The 20648-nt window shown below is 43.8% G+C and overlaps 1 protein-coding gene across 1 annotated transcript in view; it reads right to left on the reverse strand.

Moving 5' to 3' along the window:
* The window catches only part of LOC102463073 (putative lysosomal acid lipase/cholesteryl ester hydrolase), a 32098-nt gene extending 13541 nt beyond the window's left edge, over nt 1–18557 (reverse strand). The window contains exons 1-6 of the mRNA XM_075935105.2: nt 18391–18557; nt 12666–12777; nt 9021–9141; nt 5672–5870; nt 4375–4484; nt 3743–3879 (exon numbers count right to left, since the gene is read on the reverse strand). Of these exons, the coding sequence (XP_075791220.2) occupies nt 3743–3879; nt 4375–4484; nt 5672–5870; nt 9021–9141; nt 12666–12776 (678 nt within the window). The 5' untranslated portion in view covers nt 12777; nt 18391–18557. The remainder of the gene's footprint in view (nt 1–3742; nt 3880–4374; nt 4485–5671; nt 5871–9020; nt 9142–12665; nt 12778–18390) is intronic.
* Between the last annotated feature and the right edge of the window lie 2091 nt (nt 18558–20648).

Raw genomic sequence — 20648 nt, forward strand, 5'->3', positions numbered from 1 at the left:
ACCCCACCCCAGCAGAAAGCCGGTGCTAGCATTCCAACCATGCACGGGAGGTGAGGGGTTGGAGCGCCAGCAAAGGCTTCTCCACTGCAGAGGGGGGAGCTCCGAGCCCAGGGCCCTCCTGAAAGACTGTTGCAGACCACTACGGGTCCATGGAACACACTTTGAGAATTACTGGCCTAGATCGTTAATCTGAAATAAAATATATAAATCAGGAACTTTGGTATCAAGTTAAAAATATTATGGGCTGTCAAGCAATTAAAAAAATAGCTATTAAACATGCTATTAAAAATTCCTGATTAAACACTAACAAAATACCATTTAAATATTTTGAATGTTTTCTACCTTTTCAAATGCTTTTATTTCAATTACACCAGAGATTACAGTATACAGTACTCACTTTATTTTTTTTTTTACAAACAGTTGCACTGTAAAAACCAAAATAGTATTTTCAATTCTCCCATTACAAGTACTATAGAGCAATCTCTTTATCACGAAAGCTGAACTTACAAAAGAACTATGTACAAAAAAATCCCCTGCATTCAAAAATAAAAACGTAAAACTTTAGGCCTACAAGACCATTCAGTCTGACTTCTTGTCCATACAAACAAGATTTTTTTTACATTTGCAGGACATATTGCTGCCCACTTCTTGTTTACAATGCCATGTGAAAATGAACATGTGTTCGTATGGCTTTGTTGTAGCCAGCAATGCAAAATATCCCAGTTCCAGATGTGCTGAAGATTCATATGTCCCGTCACACTTCAGCCATTCCAGAGGACATGCATCAGCTCTGCTAACAAGTTCTACCAAAGTTGGGCAGGCCAACCATGTTTATTTTCATCATCTGAGTCAGGTGCCAGCTGCAGAAGGTTGCTTTTCTTTTTTGTTGGTTCAGATTCTGTAGTTTCTGCATCAGAGTATGATCTTTGAAGAGTACTGAAATCATGTACCACATCTTGTCCCTCAGAGTTTGGAAGGCACTTCAGATTCTAAAATTTTAGGTCAAGTGCTACTGCTATCTTTAGAAATCTCATTTTGGCACCTTTCTTGTGTTTTCTCAAATCTGCAGGGAAAGTGTTCTTAAAATGAACATGTGCAGGGTCATCATCCAAGATTTCAGATGTAAGGCAGAATAGTGGGTGAAACAGAGCAGGACCCATACAATTCTCCCTCAAAAAGTTGAGTCACAAATGTAAACACTTTTTTTTTTTTAAATGAGCATTATCAGAATGAAAGGATGTCCTCTGGGACGGTAGCTAAAGTACAAATGGCATATGAATGTTTAGCATATCTGGCACCTTGCAAGGCCAGCTATAAAAGTGCTAAGGGAAGGCCTATTCTCACTCTCAGGTGACTTTGTAAATAAGCAGGCAGCATTATCTCCTGCAAATGTAAACAAAATTCTCTTAATTAGCTGAAGAAACAGAAATGGATGACTTACAAGCTTTAAAGTTTTATAGTGTTTTGGTTTTGAGTGCAGTTATGTAACAATCTATATTTGTAAGAAGCACTTTCACGATACAGAGATTGCATTATAGTACCTGTATGAGGTCAACTGAAAAATACTATTTATCATTTTCACAGTTCAAATATTTGTAATAAAAATAATATAATGTGAGCGCTGTAGACACTGTATTCTGTGTTGTAAATGAAAAATGTAAAAAACATCAAATAAATGTTAATTGGTATTCTATTGTTTAACAGTATGATTTAAAACTTTGATTAACTGCAATTTTTATATCACAGTTAATTTTGAGTTAATCCCATGAGTTAACTGCAATTAATCAACAACCCTATACAATATTCATGGTTACCCAAAGAAAATCCATGACAATTCCAACTTTTAATTGATCTTATCAGTTTTGTATCCATGGGCATGTCAGATTTCTGCTAAAAGCTAAATATTTTAAACTGATTTTTGTTTAGGTTGAGAGGTTTGATATCTGCAGCTTCCTCAATTCAAACTATTTGAATAAAACCAAGCTTGCATTGTGGTGGCAGCTTCCTCTTGCAAGACATTATTTTTAAACAGTTCAAGAGTTTGAATATGATCTAGGGATAGTGCATTTTACTCTCACTGACACAGCACAAAGTCTATGACACATCCACTAGTTTGTGGTTAACTGGGTGGTTCCACAATAGCTTATTGTGCAAGTCACCATGACTGGATCAAGTTTCACAGTATGATGTAAACAGGTGCATTCTTCTATAAATAAAAACTTCTTAACTGGGGGGATACTGTCTATTATTCTAACTAAGCAGCCATTCTCACTATGAGAAGAGGGGCAGCCAGGCAGGTGTTATTCAATCTCATCTTTATCTGCCTGAGGGGAGCCAGCAGCAGTTATGATACATAAAAGCAGTGCTTTTTTTGTACAAAAAGAGGTGCCAGTACTCCAGGGGAAAAGTTGTTGAGCTCTGACTGGAGTTGCCGTCCTGCATAAAAGTATCTATTCAAGGTATGTCATGTGGCTAGAAAAGGTACATTATACCTATCAGAGACACACTTCCAACATTTAAAATCTAGTCTCCCATAACTCACATAGCTCCCCTTCCTTCTCTTACCAAAGGATAGCTAGATGGAAGGATATGAACAGCACTGCTCCCATACAGAGCACTTTTTAACATCTAGTAAACATCTTCATTGTATCCTACTTGTTTCCTCTCACTTTGTTTGACAATTTGTGTGAAAAATAAGAATTTAGAATTTCAAGTCTGAAAAAGCATTTTTTTCCAATGGAAAAAAATCTATATGAAGACTGAAGTACACAGATATGATTGCTAAATAAGTCTAAAGAAACTGATGACAGATGAAAAATATTCTATATAAAGGCAGAAAGGATACCGCATGATTCTGCTAAAATTGACCAGCCTGTAAGTTAATCATGACTTTTTTGGCAACACGAGCGCTAGAATCATGTGCAAATGAGTAAATATCACACTGATTTTTTCAGGTCAGGTCAAGCCCTATTTAATATGGTACATTTTAAGTTCTAAATTCCCCCTAGCTTCTCCTGTCACGTATTTAGATTTCTCAGCTTCTTGGTTCAAATCTTCCATTTTTAAGGCTCTCTAGACACTTGTGGATGGTACAAAAAAGATAAACATTTAAGTTTTTTAGATAGCACATGATGCAGCAACATAAAAACAAATGTTTTTTTCACATTCTTATTCACTTTTTTCCAGTGGGGAACATGAGGTGCAACTGGGCAGCATCAAATGCATTTTGTAGTGACTGAGCCTAATTCTCCTCATAATTACTCAAGTGTCAGAAGGGTAGCCGTGTTAGTCTGAATCTGCAAAAGTGGCGAGGAGTCCTGTGGCACCTTATAGACTAACTGAAGCGTAGGAACATAAGATTTCGTGGGCAAAGACCCACTTCGTCAGATGCATGTATGACATACATTTGACGAAGTGGGTCTTTGCCCACGAAATCTTATGCTCCTACGCTTCAGTTAGTCTATAAGGTGCCACAGAACTCCTCGCTATAATTACTCAGTTATCAATATGAAAACCATTAGAGCAACTATGGACATAAACTGATACAATATCAAAATTTGGCTTAGAACTCTTGTTGCATGTGTGTACCTTATGTACAAATGTTTACACAGCAAGAGAAGCACATTCATATGAATTAAGCCTGCATTCAATCTCATTTATATTCTCCACTAAAGCCCAATTTAAATGGAAAAGAAATAATCTTACTTGGGTTTAAAACAAATATCTTGACTGAAATACATACTTTAAGCAACAGTTCTGGAAGCACTCCAAGTTTTGTCAGTGGGCTAGTGGAGAACTTGATTGTAGCTACAGGTGCCAATGCAAAAAACATTTTTATTTTTTTAGCCAGCTCTGGCATAGTTGAAAATGCAATGAAACCTATAAAAAAATTAGACTGGTTAATAAGACAACATTTGACAGAAATTCACATCAGAATTTTAGCTAAGCATGTTTTCATTATAAAATTTAGCATGTTTTAAGTTCTGAATTTGGAACTTATATAGGTGTTTAAAGAAGAATTTGAATTAGCATCAGTCCTATATTCTTTAAATGCAGGTTTGGTTAATTAATGGTTCACCTGAGCAACACTTAGATTTTTTTTATGAAATGATTAATTATATTTTTCCATGTACATTTTTAAAACTCTCTAAAACATCTGTTTATATAAACGAAATGAATAATGTAGTCTACTAGCTTAGCATACTTTTTTACAGCTTTTCATTTCAAATGAATACGTGAAAATAAATTCTCTACATTTTAGCTCTAATGAGAATGCAAAACAAAATGTATTCAAATTTATATTTTATCATTATTTAACCAAAAGTGTGATAATCTATATCTTTTAAAACAAAGTATTTAAATCTCTTCACATACCTATAGTAGTACCCTGTGAATGGCCAACATAACAGATTTTCTCCTGGCCAGTTTTATTCACAATGAAGTTTATAGTGGCAGGAAGGTCATATTTAGCCATTTCATCAAAACTACAGTACAAAGACAAAAAGGCAATTGTATAAATAAAGTTATAAAATTTCTGCATCAATGTATACAATGTAGAACTGATGAATGGAACTTTATATTCATTCACAGCTGACCTATCTTCAATGTACTCAACTTCCAAAGGATGTTTCTGAACAACCAGACTCTGACCAAGATTAACTTAGGTCTTGATCCTGCACCACTGAAGTCAACGGGAATTTTCTCGTTGATTTCAATGAAGGTACGGTCAGGTCATTATGGCAAATTGATAGTTCCCCATATTGTTAACATATTAGCACATATATAACCAAGATAAAAAATTATTGTGGCACACATTTGTTTAAATCTATTACTGAAGAGGGGTAGTAGATAAAGCAGGGTAAAATTTTTCATATTTGATTTTTTAAAAATGACCAAAGGAACTTCAGGAGGAATGGGAGAATCCTCCTTCACAGGCTTTATCTCAGCAGCTAGGGCATTGTCCCAAGACATGAGGGACTCAGCTTCAAACCTCTGCTTTGGAACAGCAACTGGAACCATTAGCTTCCTTCACATCCCAGGAGATTACACGACCACCCCATTATGAACTACTGTGGCAGGTCTCTCAATTTCGCCTCCTGATGCTTTCCCAGTTTATATAAAAGCACATATATAGCCATTGGGCCAGACAAGCAGGAGAGAGATTGACTATATCCCAGTGGTCAGAGCACTCTCCTGGCGGCATAGGGAGGGGGAAGCAGCCCTGGGTTTCAACCCCTGCTCCACAGCAGGAATTCAAACCTGAGTCTCCCATATTCCAAGTGAATACCCTGACCACCGGGCTAAGGAGGGAAAACCCTACTGCCTCAGCTGTGAATAAAAGTCCTTCATTTCCTTTTGATTTTATTTTTTAAATGTCTGTAAACAAAATGTTTCATTCAATCCAAAAGGATATTTTTCCTACTTTTTCAATTCATCAAAAATTCCAAATTTTGTTTTAGTTAGACCCAAACCAACCTGCACCCTCCTGCCTCTCAGAATAGTCAGCAACCCCCCTCCACCCCCCCCCCCCCCAAAAAAAAATCAGTGATCAGCACAGAGCTAGTACTGGAGGCATGGCATCACAGAGGAGATGGGGAAGGAGAAGAGAGGTTCTGGTGACAGCATATATGACACGTAATAACATCACTCCTCAAAAATGAGATCCGGCTACCTGAAAATCCAGAATTCCTCTTGCTTTTCTGTAAAGCGTTTATGCTTTCTGCACCAAGTATTCCCCCTGCTGTTTCCCATCCAAACATCATATCCAGCATCTGCCAGCATAAAGCCTAGGCTGTTGTATTCCAAATTGGTGATCCAGTTACTAGCATCTGCAAGTAAACCATGTTGCAGAAAAACAACAGGCTTGGGACCTGAAAAATAAAGCACTTTACATAGTTAAAACTCAAAGATTCATATTCTCCTTTGAACACTGAATACCTGACAAATTCTACTGAATAGTCAATATTTCCTTCATATCTATATTTGAGAGGTTATCAACCTATGAGCTGTATGATTAGCAGTCTTTATGATACTCAGAAAGTCTTAAATTCATGCACTGTAATCTTCCACAATAGCAGGTTTTTAAAAGCGTTATTTTATTGCAGCTATGGATTTTAAAACATTAGGTACTTATCTAGAGCAAAAGGCAACTAGTATTTCACACACACACAAAAGCAGGCTTGCATCAAGCAAACCCAAGAAAAACAGGAACTACAGTTAGAAGAGAGCTATTTGTACCCAGTGTTTATAATTTCTGCAAGATAAGAGGACAGATCCTAGAGGTATGCTAGATTTTCTTCACTGCCCTTGCTCCCCTTCCCCTAAGCATTCCCATAGGTGGACTTAAGGAATTAGACTTTGTACACTATGACAATAATAAACATGTCATACACAACTGCAATTAATTCTATTCACATTAATCAGATATTGCAAAAAAACCATTATGAAATATATGTACTATGAATTCTGACACAGCAGTAAATAAACACTGTTTGGGAAGTTATACCAGATCTGTAACAGCTTGAAGTCAATATGAACTTTAAAATCCGCAATCTTATAGAGAGAAATATTGCTAGTAATCCTTGATTTTAAAAATTAAAAGTGTTTTACAAAACATTAACTTTGACATTGCTTCCTCCTCCACCACAACACTCCTAAGAATAATATTTCCTGTCTCAATTTGCTTATTATTACTGATGAAAGATTCACTAAAAAACCTACAGATGCATCACCTATCTTCTCTTGTGGATTTCTCAAGATTTTTTAAGCACAAATATGAAATCTAACTAATCTGACTAGCTTGCATCACGTACCAAACTGTCTGTCCCTATGCTCTTTGAAATAGTCGTTAGAGCAAACATGATTAAGAGAGATCAAATCAAACATTAAGGACAGACAGATTTTTTGCCTTTGGCAGAAAAGTGTCTTTTGGCATAGTATGTGTTCACACCTGCCATTATAGGATACTTGCATTTTACCCCTCCATAAGATACATATGTATGCATCACACATCTTCAGCTTTTTAAGTTCAATTGATTCAGACTCTAAACTCTACACAATATAAGTGTACAATTCCCTTTGAAATAAACAGATGCATGCATGCCTTAGGGGACAGAATTTACCACAAGAGACAGTAAACATATATCCTGGCTGAATTCATCCTTTGTTGTTCAGATTTACAAGTGTATTAGTACAGCAGATCTAAGACTTTTTCCTGCAAATGTTTCTCTTCTTCCACATACATTTTAATCTTATTTTCAAAACATTTCAGAGCTTAGTCCTTGCCAGTACCTTTGTCCTCATTCCCTCCTATACACTCTCTCACCCTTTACACTTCTCCAAATCTTCTATTTTGAAAATTCCCTGGTCTCCTCTTTTGATTTCCCCGCTCCTAAAGTTATGCCTTCTTTCATGCCACTTCTTATACTGTGGACATCCTCCTGTTTAGTATATGGCAATCACTCTCCTTCCCTGTCAAACAACTTCTGTTGAGGAAACATGCAACAACAGCGACTTGGCCCTCCATCTTGGAGTTGGTTATTTCAAGCTGAATTGCACTCATTTGTCTTGGAACAAGATATTTTTTATTATTACAGCATTTTATATATGGTAAATAGCTATGCACAATATGGTGCTATTTTAATTACTTTGCTTTATAGTTTAAAACAAAGACAAGGAGAATAGTTAGTTAAAAACTGAAATTAAGTGTTAGTCTAATTCTCATTTCCATACAGCGGGCCAGAGCCAGCCCACCAAGCCACCAGGTCTGGCCCACAGACACGGGGGGAGCCCCAGGCAGGCTCCTTGCTTACCTCGCCTCACCCACCCACCACTCAGAAAAGTAGCTGCCACGCTGTTTGAGTTTCTCAGCTGTGAGCCAGGGGAGGAGGGAGAGGCTTCATGAGCTGTTCCTACCCAAGCACAATCCCATTGGCCAGTTTCTGGTACATGGGAACTGCCCATTTGAATAACAGGCAGTACATGAAGCACCACTCTTCACAGGCTCCTACTTATTCACATACACACATGGCCATTGCACCCTGTGCGGGGGCAGGGCAGCCTCAGAAACTTGCTAGGTTGCTGACTGGGAGTCACCCAGGTAAATCCCCTGGTCAGAGGCTGCGTCTGGAACCCTAGCCCCTCTCTCCTCCAACCCTCTTCCCCCATACTCCTGCTCCCTTACCCTGCATAACCCAAACCCTCTGCCCCCTTCCAGCATCCAAACACCCTCTCAGAACCTGCACCCCAGTACTCTGCCCCAGGATCCAACCCCCTCCTGCCGTAGGTCCTAACCCAAACTCCTGCACCCCAGTCCAGTGCTCCAGCTTACAACTGCCTCCTTCACGCAAACTCCCTCCCGCATCCTAATCCCTTACCTCAAGCTCCCTTCCACACCCAACCTCCATCCTAGACCCCACATCTCCTCCATTCAGATCATGGAAGAGTGCAGCCCTCAACCATTTTCCAAAATCTTGGAATGCCCTCACCCATCAAAAATTAGTGCCCACTCCTGCCATACAGAAATCAAAAGAGCAGTAGGGTGTTTTGTTTGTTTGTTTTTAGGGAGGAGAAGTATCTTTCTAGTTTGTTTTCAACAGTAGAGGAACAAGACCTGCCCCTACCTTTAGTGTTGGTCAAATTTTTAAAACAAACTTTATATAAAAATAGAAATATTTTGCAACAAAACAGAATTAAACACATTCTTACTTTTTTTTTTTAAAAAGAAAAAAATATTACCATTTATCAAAAAAATGAGGTTTTCAGTAAGTGTAAAATTTCAACATAAAAGGAAGAGTCTGTTTTAGAGCCTATAAAACACAAACTACTTCAAAATTTTGATTGGGGGGGGGGGGGAGAGAGAATATTTCACCCACATAATCTACCCATATTCTAATTATTGTTTTCCACATAGGTTACCAACATTTTTTCCTAGTCAGGATTATTATAAAAGTCACCTCTCTAAATTGAAGTGATTTTTTCCCCCCAAGACTTCTTTTTCTTCAAGCAGAAGTAAATCTTACCCTTATTACTCCCATGGTTTTTCTTCCCATGGGGAATTCTGTTAATGCTAAGGATATACCCATCTTCAGTCACCACTTCATATTCCTCACTAGGGTAGCCTCTGTAGATGATAATTTCACTCTGCAAAAAAAAAAAAAGGGAGGGGGGGGGAAGCTTTTGGTTGAAACTGTTGACATTTTTAATTCATTAATGTCTGTAAAGTGCTTGGAGGTCCCTCCACAGACAATATATGGAGACACCACACTTCCATGTCTGGTAAGCGTTAGAGACACACAAGTAGGAAAAAGGTTTGTTACTTGGCAGTGATGCATTTTCTACTACCTGTGTTTCAGAGAAACAAATGAGAATTAGGCACCCAACTCCCATTGACTTTCTATAGGAGTTGGACACCTAACAAATCTTGGTGTCTTAGAACAGTGTTTCTCAACCAGTGGTACAAGCTCCCTTAGGGGTACTCGAGAGGAGTCTGGGGGGTACGTCAACACAACTGGAGAAAACTGAATTTTTTATTTAAGTTTTACAACTCTATTATTTTTGTACTTTTTACACCCAAAAAAGTAATCACAACCCAGCTACAATTAAATTGTTTAAACAAATGTGTTACAATAGAAGAAAAAAAATTGTGTCTGAAAACTGTAGGTACTGGGGATACTTTTTTTAAAGGGGTACTTTATAAAAAACGGTTGAGAAACACTGCCTTAGAAAACTCTCTTTATCTGTCTCAATGATCAACCTCTACAAAGAGGGAGCTCTAAAGTTCTAATATGTATTTCAGGCTAAAGCTGGTAGTCTGTGTTTTCACTCTAAAGAAGACACATCAGTTCTCTCATCTGCCACTAACCAGGAGAAATTAGAGTGTTGAAAAAGGAGGCAGGGGAAAGAAGCTCAGAAACAACAGGGTAAAGGAGGAAAAGACTGAAGTGAAAGAGTGAAGAACTGACAGACAATGCCTAATGTAAGTGGAAACAGCACATCTGTCAACAGCAGACTAGTGATATCACCAAAAATTGAGCTTCCATGGCAGACAGGGAGATACATCTCTCTTCTAATGGGGGAGATTTTTAAAACCTTTCAAATATTAGAATCACGATCCTCATCCCTATTTATCACACATGGAACTCAATCCCATTTAAATAAATAATCTAAATGCCCACAACACAGAGGGTTTGACACAAAATGTTGTGTAACACTGGCTTCAATAAAGTCATTTATATTATGACGTAATCATCACAGTAAGAATAGGAAAGTTTTACACACTGTTCACTTGCTTGGGTGATGGCTTTTAATGCCACATATCCTACAATGAAATAGGGCTATTAAATACGATCTTTTCTAAACATTCACTTCTGTTTATCACCCACAAGTGAGTTAATTCAAACCTTTAAAAAATTAGCAGAACTATGAAGGTATACAAATGCCTTATCAGTACAATTGCATGATCTTGTTGGCAATAAACATTTTTAAAACATGCAAGGCATTGTACGGGAATGGCAAAAAAATGCCCTTTGGCCCCAAATGTTTCAGACATGATGCCACAAGTCAAGGTAACAAAAAGGGTGGGGAAAATGAGAGGAAGGGCAAATGTGCTGATAAGATCACCAGTAACTAACACAAAGTCTTTACTCAATGAGAGTACAGACATGGCTATTATAAGAAAAAGAGGGAAAAGTGACAAGAGCCAACACCAATGGGGAGAAAAGCAATTGCCAGGAAAAACTTACTAAAACCTTGCTAGCAACAAGTGGTTTTACTTTTAGTTGTTTTAACAACTAGAGATGTTAACTAGAGTGAAGGCATAAACAGAGGGGTAGCAAAGTTTGCAGATGATACAAAACTACTCAAGATAGCTTGAACCTAACTACTAAGAGTTACAAAATTTCACAAAACTGGGTAACTGGGTAAGAAAATGGCAGATGAAATTCAATGCAAAGTAATGCACAATAGAAAATATATTCCTAACTATACATACAAAATTATGTTAATAAAATTCGTAGTTACCACTCAACAAAGATCTTGGAGTCATTATGGATAGTTCTCTGAAAACAACTGCTCAATGTGCAGCAGCAGCAAATAAATAATAATAAAGGAAAGATACAGATAAGACGACATAATATTATCATAATGCCACTATATAAATCAGGGACAGGCAAAATATGGCTTTTGGGCCAGATTAAGTCCACCAAGCTGCCATATCATGAGCCTCACACAGGCTCTCTGTCTGCCTCAGCCCTACACGCCACTCAGAGAAGCCACGTGCTGTCTCTATCCCCCTCCCCCACACACATCTCACAACTCCCATTAGCTGGGAACCAGCCAATGGGAGCTGCTTGGGCCATGTTTGCAGGTGCAGTGTGTGAAGTAGCTCTCCTCAGCTCACAATGGTCCCCACAGCCGAACACTCTGAATGACATTGCGGGAGGGGGACCAGATGAATTGCCAGCCAGAAGCAATCTAGGTAAGCACCCTGCCTCTGGCACACTCTCTCTTACTACCCCCAGTCCTCTGTCCCCCCTCCTGTATCCCTACCACATGTAACTCAAAATTTCAGCACCCCTGCTCCTGTACCCATCTCCCCCCCCCCCAGACCCTGCACCTCAATCCCCTGCTATAGGTCATAACCCTCTCCTGCCATAAGTCACAATCCAAACTTCTGCACCCCTTCCTGCATTCCTGCCCCAGGTCACAACCCCCTCCTACATCCCCTCCTCCAGGTCAGAATCCTCTCCTGCACCCATACCCCCTCCTCGACCCTGCATCCTATCCCCTACCCCAGGTCACAACAACCTTCTCCTACACCTCAATCCTCTGTTCCGGGTCACAACCTCTTTTTTCATCCAAACTCCCTCGCAAACCCCACACCCCCTCCTGCACCCCAATTCCCTACCTTGAGCCTCCATCTTCACCCAACTTCTATCCCAGACTCCACAGCTCTTCCATTAATAGCATGAAAGAGTGCAGTCCATGATCACTTATCAAATTCTTGAAGTGACTCCTCCCCCCATCAAAAAGTACTGCCCACCCAGATATAAATCCATGGTATGTCCACAGCTTGAATACTGGTCACCCCATCTGAAGAAGAAAAAAGGTGCTCTGGGCAGCTGCCCAATTAGGTCCAACCCTGTTCTAGTTAGTGGCAGGGGGAGGTTAAAGAAAGATAGATGGGGGAAATAAACAAAGAGAAACTGAGGGACAGGAAGAGAAAATGCAAATAAAAGACATTTATATGCTATTTCCTCTGCATCTCTTACACACGCACACAATTAACCCACAGCTTTTTCCTCTATTTGGAAGAAAGGAAGGAGATGGATACAGAATGTCACTGACAAGATTCCTGCTTACTGTCAGGTGTGTAAACAAGTTAGGCAATTTAAGAAACTAGGTTAGACAATTTCCCTCTATTCTTTCATCCAACCTGCTACAAGAGCATTATTAATTCAAATTTACTAGGCAAAACACCATTTCACAGTTAAAGTAATCATTTTTTAAAAGGCAGCCATTTCCCATAGTAATGAGACTACAATATCTGAGAGAGCTATTTCCTGTCCTACAAGGGAATGATATCTATCACCTGTTATTGTATAGGATATTAACATCAATGTTTTTAAATGGCAGCTAGTGAATGAATTTTACAATGCATAACTTACAACATTCATAGTTGCTTCAGGATCCACATCTCTTATTCTTCTGATGAATGTTTCTGAACTTACAATTCCTTGGATCAAACATGCCACAATTATAAAGAGACACATCTTCATTCTGTAGAGAATACATTTATTTATTTTCTTACACAATTAAATGAGGCTTGGTTAAAACTACACAGTATAAGAGAAAGATTTATGCTGTAAAAGAATGTGAGATCCTGAGGTTGTTATATATGGCTTCTTCTACAGGAAAAATAAATAGATGGGATGGAGGGGGGAGGATATACAAAGAGTCTACTTTTCTCTAATATTTCTTTTCATGAAGATTTCAAATGGGTTTAAAATTGAAGTAAAATTTAATATCCTTTCCTTCCAAAAAACCAATGATGATGTAGCAGACCAGAAACAAAACACTTACAAGAGCACATCAATTTTAAACAAAGAATGGTGAAAACTTGGCCACCTGTATTAAGCTGTGTATGTGCCTCCCTAGATTTGCTCTTAAAAATAATTATGAAAATCCTAGTTTTCTCTTGCAAACTGGCCATAAAAGTGGAACCGGACGGCACTCACCCAAGGGTTCTAAAAGAACTCAAATGGGAAATTGCAGAACTGTTAACTGTGGTTTGTACTCTATCCTTTAAATTGGCTTCCGTACCTAATGACTAGATAGCTAACATGACACCAATATTTAAAAAGGGCTTTAGAGGTGATCCTGGCAATTACAGACTGGTAAGTCTAATGTCGGCACCGGGCAAATTAGTTGAAACAATAGTTAAGAATAAAAATGTTAGGCACATAGAAGAAGATAATTTGTTGGGCAAAAGTCAACATGGTTTCTGTAAAGGGAAATCATGTCTTACTAATCTATTAAAGTTCTTTGAAGGGGTTAACAAACATGCAGACAAGGGGGATCCAGTAGATACAGTATACTTAGATTTTCAGAAAGCCTTTGACAAAGTCCTTCACCAAAGGCTCTTGTGTAAATTACATTGTCATGGAATAAGAGGAAAGGTCCTTTCATGGATTGAGAACTGGTTAAAAGACAGGAAACAAAGGGTAGGAATAAATGGTAAATTTTCAGAATGGAGAGGGGTAACTAGTGGTGTCCCCCAAGGGTCAGTCCTAGGACCAATCCTATTTAACTTATTCATAAATGATCTAGAGAAAGGGGAAAGCAGTGAGGTGGTAAAGTTTGCGGATGATATTAAACAGTTCAAGATAGTCAAGACAGAAACAGAATGTGAAGAACTTCAAAAAGATCTCACAAAACTAAGTGGGGCAACAAAATGGCAAATGAAGTTTAATGTGGATAAGTGTAAAGTAATGCAGGTTGGAAAAAATAACCCCAACTATACATATAGTATGATGGGGGCTAATTTTGCCTATGACAAATCAGGAAAGAGATCTTGGAGTTATCGTGGATAGTTCTCCAAATACGTCCACACACTGTGCTGCGGCGGTCAAAAAGGCAAATGGAATATTAGGAATTATTAAGAAAGAGATAGAAAATAAGAGACAGAATATCTTAATGCCCCTGTATAAAACTATGGTACGCCCACATCTTGAATACTATGTACAGACGTGGTCTCCTCACCTCAAAAAAGATATTTTGCCTTGGAAAGGGTTCAGAAAAGGGCAACTAAAATGATTAGGGGTTTGGAACAGGCCCCATATGAAGAGAGGCTAAAGCAACTGGTACTTTTCAGCTTAGAAAAGAGGAGACTGAGGGGGGATATGATAGAGGTATATAAAATCATAAGTGATGTGGAGAGGGCGAATAAAGAAAAGTTATTTATTAGTTCCCACAATAGAAGAACTAGAGGACACCAAATGAAGTTAATGGGTAGCAGGTTTAAAACTAATAAAAGAAAGTTCTTCTTCACACAGTGTGTAGTCAATCTGTGGAACTCCTTGCCAGAGGAGGCTGTGAAGGCTAGGACTAGATCAGAGTTTAAAGAGAAGCTAGATAATTTCATGGAGGTTAGGTCTACAAAAGGCTATTAGCCAGGGGATAGAAATGGTGTCCCCGGCCTGTTTGTCACAGGCTGGGGACGGATGGCACAAGACAAATCGCTTAATCATTGTCTTCGGTCAACCCTCTCTGGGGCACCTGGCGCTGGCCAGCTCTAGGTTTTTTGCTGCCCCAAGCAAAACATTCCCCCCACCCCGCTTTTTTTTGTTGTCTTTTACACGTTTGCATTTTGCAATGGGTTTTTTTTTGTTTGTTTTTCATTTTTGTCCTGGCATTTTAGCCCTATAAATAGCAAATAGTATTTTCATTCATTTTTTTCCATAAAGGCAAAGGCACTTCAAGTGAACTATCCGTTTCACTCGCTGCTGGGTCACAGCAGCCTTTTCCTTGCCATGTCAAGCACCTCCCTATGGACATGCACCCCTCACTCCCGACCCACTGGGGGAGCAGGGTGCAGGGACAGCTCAGAGCGAGAGGGGTGCAGGGATCGGGGGGAGCAGGGTGCGGTGGAGGCATGGGGAATGGGACGCAGGGAACGGGAGGGGCAGAGGGATCGGGGTCTAGGGGCACTGCAGGAAACAGGCAGCACAGAGCTGGGGGGGCGGGGTGCAAGGTCGGCACAGAGCCAGAGAGTCACAGGGAAGAGGGAGAGCAGAGGGTTCGGGTGCAGGGGAGCAGAGGCGGCATGGGAAACGGGCAGCGCAGAGACAAAGGGGCGGGCACAGCAAGCCGGGCAGTCGACAGGGAGCAGTCTCTTGCCAGCTAGGGGGCTGGGGCTGTGACAGGACTAGAGCCGGCGGAGTGAGGTGGGGCCTGGCTGCGCCGCGCGCCGCAGCCAGCTCCCAGGGACATGCAGCCAGAGCCAAGCTGCCACGGCCCTTTAAAATCGGCGGGGCCACATCACACCAGCGTCCTGACGTCTGCCAGCATCCCGCCCTCTGGCTTGCACCCCTCCTTCTCACACTGGAGCTGCACACAGGCAGCCCCGTGGCAAGAATCGCCGCACTTACCCCTTCCTGGCAGCCCTCTTTGGCCAGCCCTTTGGCCAGCCCTTCACAATGGCCCACCGGGCCAGTCCGCCCCTGCACTTACCAGATGGTAAAATCTACTCGCCGCAAGTGAGTGAATTTGTCAAGCCCTGCCAATCAGGGTCTGGAAATGGGGAGCATGCAAAGTCTCCTCCCCCGCCTGGGGTGGGCTACACTTAGAGGGAACAACCCTCTTCCGCCCAAAGTCCTGCTCCTTCCAACCGTGGCCCCGCCCTTTCGGGGGCAGCCCCTGACCACTTCCAAAATTCAGGAAATGGCCCTCTTCAAAAAGTATTGGCCACCTGTCGTAAGCACTGCTCGGAGTAAGTAAATGTCTAAAAGGCTTAGAGACCATAGGATATGACTGGATAATTTTATTATTAAAAAAGAAGGGTGGCCATTCATAGAATACTAGGACTGGAAGGAACCTTGAGAGGTCATCGAGTCCAGTCCCCTCCCCCCCACCATCACTGGGTAGTTGCCTACTGCCTGGCTGGTAGACACACTCACCCAGTGTGAGTGTGTGTACCAGCCAGGCAGTACACAACTACGTACTGATACTCATGATAATAATAAAACTCACTAATTAGAAAATACCAGACATTTATATGTCCGGTATTTTCTCAATTTGTTTCCCAGGCAGAAAGCTCAAATACCTGTTACCCACCAGCTCTGTGATTCTGGGGAAACCAGAACATAGTCACCTATCAGCCTTGTGCTCTTGGGGAGCCAGGGAGTGACATTCATGGAAAACCATTCCCCTCCCTCAGGCCTCTGCTAGAATCAAAGACAAAGCAATGAAAAGGCCGGGGAAGACACACCTAAACTGCTTCAGACCAGGGTGATATAATTAAGGAAACACCCCAGCCTCATTTGCATTAAAGATGGAACAGAGGGACATCTCATTAGCATACAGAATAGAGAGCAGCTCTTCCAAGGCAGGAACCGCAGTGAACTATGGGACACCGAAAGCAGAGAAGCACTGCCTGATGGGAAATCCCTGCTCCAGATGCTAATGAACCTAGGCCTGCTCACACCCAAATCAGTCATTATCAGACCAATTCTAGTAACGATCCTATTGACATCTAAAATACTGAAACTGCCTAGTTGCATTGTGAGTTCGTTCAAGGAACATTACCCATAACCAGGGGTGATCAGTCTCTATTGTCTCTCCTCTTTCTCTTTGAACTATCCCTATAAAAACTCCTATTCTTGCCCCAAGAAAACTGTTCTGATACCTGGACTTAAACTGCATCAGTTCCATTGAGACTTCTTCATCTCCTGTCTGATCGTGCTGGGGGCTCTGTCCTGCTTTTCTCCTGCCCTCTGGACCCCCGGCTACCATCTTCATCTGGGAACCCCAATCAGTGCAAGCTCTGTGGAGTGGTGAGGTCTCTCTCTCTTTCTCTCTCTCAACTATCTCTCTAAGCATAGCCTCCTGACCCTGCCCTGTGTAAACTGTTATATGGTTACCTAACATTTGTAATCAGTTTCAATTTAGATTTAATATTGTAATTGTTAGATTTAATATTGTAAATTTTTTATATCTATTCACTACTCAGAAATAAATCACTTTCATTGTTAAGCTGGTTGCTTCTCTTTCTTTCTCTTTCTTTCTTTCTCTTTTGCTCACTCTTCCTTAAGGGGTGTTGTTTTGGCTTCCCCATTCGCTCTGCAACAACACTTCTTGTACCCAAGCAAAAGATCCCTGTAGTGCCCAAAATCCTGTGGGGTTTGCTCATCGTGTGGTTTACCAGTGAATGACTGTGGTGTGAAAGTGGGGATGGGGGTGCTTAAGCTGCCATCCTCATAAGCCCCCAGGTTCATGAGGATGGCAGCTTAAAGTGCCGTTTAATCCAGCCCACGGAGTCCAAAGGCACATGAGGGTGCAGTGTGGCATTGCTGTGAAACCCAGCCAGCTGAATCCAGGGACATATGAGGGGGTCAGCTTGTGAGTGCTGAGTACCCAGTCCTCTCAGACGTGCTCTGATTAGTGGGTGTGAGTGTCTGTGTGTGTTGCCAAGGTGGTAAGAACCCCATCCTGAGGAACCTAGTTCCTGCAGGAGAGCTCCAGTGGGAAGGGGAATTGGCAGCAGGGAGAATTCAGCTCCATATGAGAGCACAAGTAAGCACACTGATAGAATTGTTAACCTTCCCCCAGTCCCATCAGGGTAACCCTGATAAATGAGCATACCCCAGAGTATTGGGCAAATCTGGTAACATACCAGACCGTCTGGTTCAGAAGTGGACACCTGGCAACCCTAGGGCTATATCATTAACTCCCACTTTCACACACCCCATGCTGTGCCTCAGTTTCCCCAGCTACAGAATGGGGACAAATGCCTATGATGAAGCATGTACGTGCTTTAGGGAAAAGGGGAAGGGGCGCAGAGCTCAGTGCCGTGACCGAAGCGGAGGCAAGCGGTCAGCTGTTCACATTCAGTCGCACTTGGAGCAACTAGCGGACCGCAGCGGCCGGAGGAGGAGGAGGAGCCGCCGCTGCGCTAGGGAAGCGGGGCACAGCCAGGGCGAGGCACGCAAAGGGCGGCAGGGAAGAGCTCTGGTGCCCACGGGGGAATCCGCTCCAGAGCAGCGCCCGCGCCCAGACCACGGTGCGGGCAAGCTCCGTCGGGCCCCGCTCAGGGCCGGGCCCCAGCCGCCGCGGGGCTGAGCGGTGCCCGAGGCCGGCGGCGCGCGGGGGACGTGCCGGGGGGGCCGCACTGACCTGAGGGGAGGCGGAGGCCGCTGCTGCTGCTCAGGAGCCAGGCGCCGCTCTCCGTGCAGCGAGGAGGAAGGAGCCAGACCCGCCCCGCCCCCTCAGGCCACGCCGCGGCGCCAATCGGCGCTTCCAGCGCAGGGGTCGCCCCGCCCGGCGCGGGCTGGCGGGGGAGGGATTTCTGCAGCGATCCCAGCCCCCCCCCCCCCCCCCCCGTGCGCCCGCCTGGCCTTGCGCGCAGGGCGGCGGCTTGGAAGCTGCGGGGCGGCGCTGACAAGGGGCTTGTCCCGAAGGGTCGCTGCGGGACTCGGAGGCTGGAACCAGCGCGCTCCCGCTGGGGAGTGACCGGGCCGGGGCTCCGCGGGCAGCTTCGGGGGGCGGGGGCAGTCGGAGTTGGGCTGCCCGGATCCCCGCAGCTCCTCGCGGCTCCTCGCTGGGGGGCGGGGTTGGGCTGCTCCTGGGGGCAGGCGCTGGGCTGTCACGGGGTTGCCAGGGTCCGGTTTTGGGGCCCTCTGTCCGGTAAAAGCATCCAGAGAATAGCGGACATTGCCCATTTCCTGCATCTCTGGCTGGGCGCTGGACGAAGCCTGGTGGGGGCTGGGGCAGTAGCTGGGAGGCGGACGCGATCGGCGCTGGGGGCTCTGGCTGCGTCTGAGGCCTGGGGGAGGAGAAGCCGGGTCCCTGCTCCTGAGCACGTCCTGGAGCCGCAGCTGGACTCACTCGCGTGTCTCTGGACTGTGCACGGGACTGACAGTGCCCCGGGATCTGCATGTGCCTGGGCAGCCGCGCCCCTCCTACTTCCCCCAACCAGCTCCAATGCCCCCATCCCCCTCCCAGCCACCCCTGCTTCCTGCCCTCTGTTCGTCTCCCTGATCTCCCCAGGCCAGCCACACTGCCCCCGGCCCCTCCCGCATCTCCCCGGGCCAGCTGTGCTGCCCCTCCTCTCCCCCATCTCCCCAGGCCAGCCACGCTGCCCCCCCCCATCTCGCCCAGCCAGCCGCACTGCCCTGACCCCCGCCCTCCATCTCCTCCAGCCAGCCGCGGCGCCCCCGGTCCCCCACATCTCCCGCGGCCAGCCACGCTGCCCCTGCCCCCCTCCCAGCTGGTTTCCCCTCACCCCCATCAAGTGTGTCCAGTATTTTTTTAAACCTACCTGGTAACCCTACCTGTCAAGCAGGCCAGTAGCAGACGAGGGGGGACTCAGATGCCCAGTGGCACCTTACTTGGAGAACAGCAGGGTGCTGGCCAGCAGGTATCTTCCCCTTGCCCCCCATGGTTCTGCAGTGTAACTGTCCCCAATGCTCGCTGCCCCCGTGGTCATTACAGAGCAGAATTCTCCCTCCTGTCAGCCCTCTCCTTGTTCATGTTATGGAAAACAATCAAATTCCCAGCACAGCCCATTTTCCTGGCACAGCTAAACCCTGGCCATGTTAAGGATAAAAGGAAGCTGCTTACTAAATTTGGTGGCCCTAGTTCTTACAATTTAGGAGGAATTCTTGAACAAACAGACTCACAGGTGAACTCACAGATAGATGCACAAAGGCTGTAAACGTTTACATATATAAATCTGGAAAAGGGTAAATAATGAAAAAAATTTGCAAACAATACAAAATTACTCAAAAATAGTTAAGTCCAAAGCCATAGGTCAGTGGTTCTCAAAGTGGGGTCTACAGATCACTAGTGGTCCATGAATACCTTGCAGGTGGTCCACGGCTCAAGCTCAAGCCCACACTAGTGCTCCAGCCTCATGTCTCCCTCTGGTAAGATTGGAGCAGCAGCGTGGGTTTCCTGCTGGAGGAGTGGGAGAGAAAGCCCTGAGCCTCGCTATGTAATCTGGCTGGAGGGAAGAAATGGCTCCATGCACTGTTGCTCCCCTCCCCCGGCTGGGGAACAGCAGTGCACGGATGGCTGCCTGGAGGTTTTTCCTGCTGCTCCCTTTGGCCAGATTCTGGCCAATGGGAGCAGTGGAAGGCCATGTTACATGGTGGCTGGAAGCAGCACAGGGCACGAAGGCAGATAAGTGTCTCCTCTTGCCCTCATGCCTAGGCCCTGCACTCTACTTCCCTTACATGCACACCTACAGAGACCCTGCACGCCCATCCCGCTCCTGCCCCTTCTCCCCAGCCAGAGACCCTACACCCAGCCTGTTTCTGCCTCCCCCCCCCCCCCCGGCCAGAGTCCCTACCCCTCAGCCTGCTTCTGTACCCTACCTCCCACCCAGATCCTGCACCCTCGTCCCACCCACTGGCATCCCTGTCCCAGACACT

Source organism: Pelodiscus sinensis, chromosome 8 (genome assembly GCF_052426305.1).
Source record: "Pelodiscus sinensis isolate ZL-2025 chromosome 8, ASM5242630v1, whole genome shotgun sequence".
NCBI lineage: Eukaryota > Metazoa > Chordata > Testudines > Trionychidae > Pelodiscus > Pelodiscus sinensis.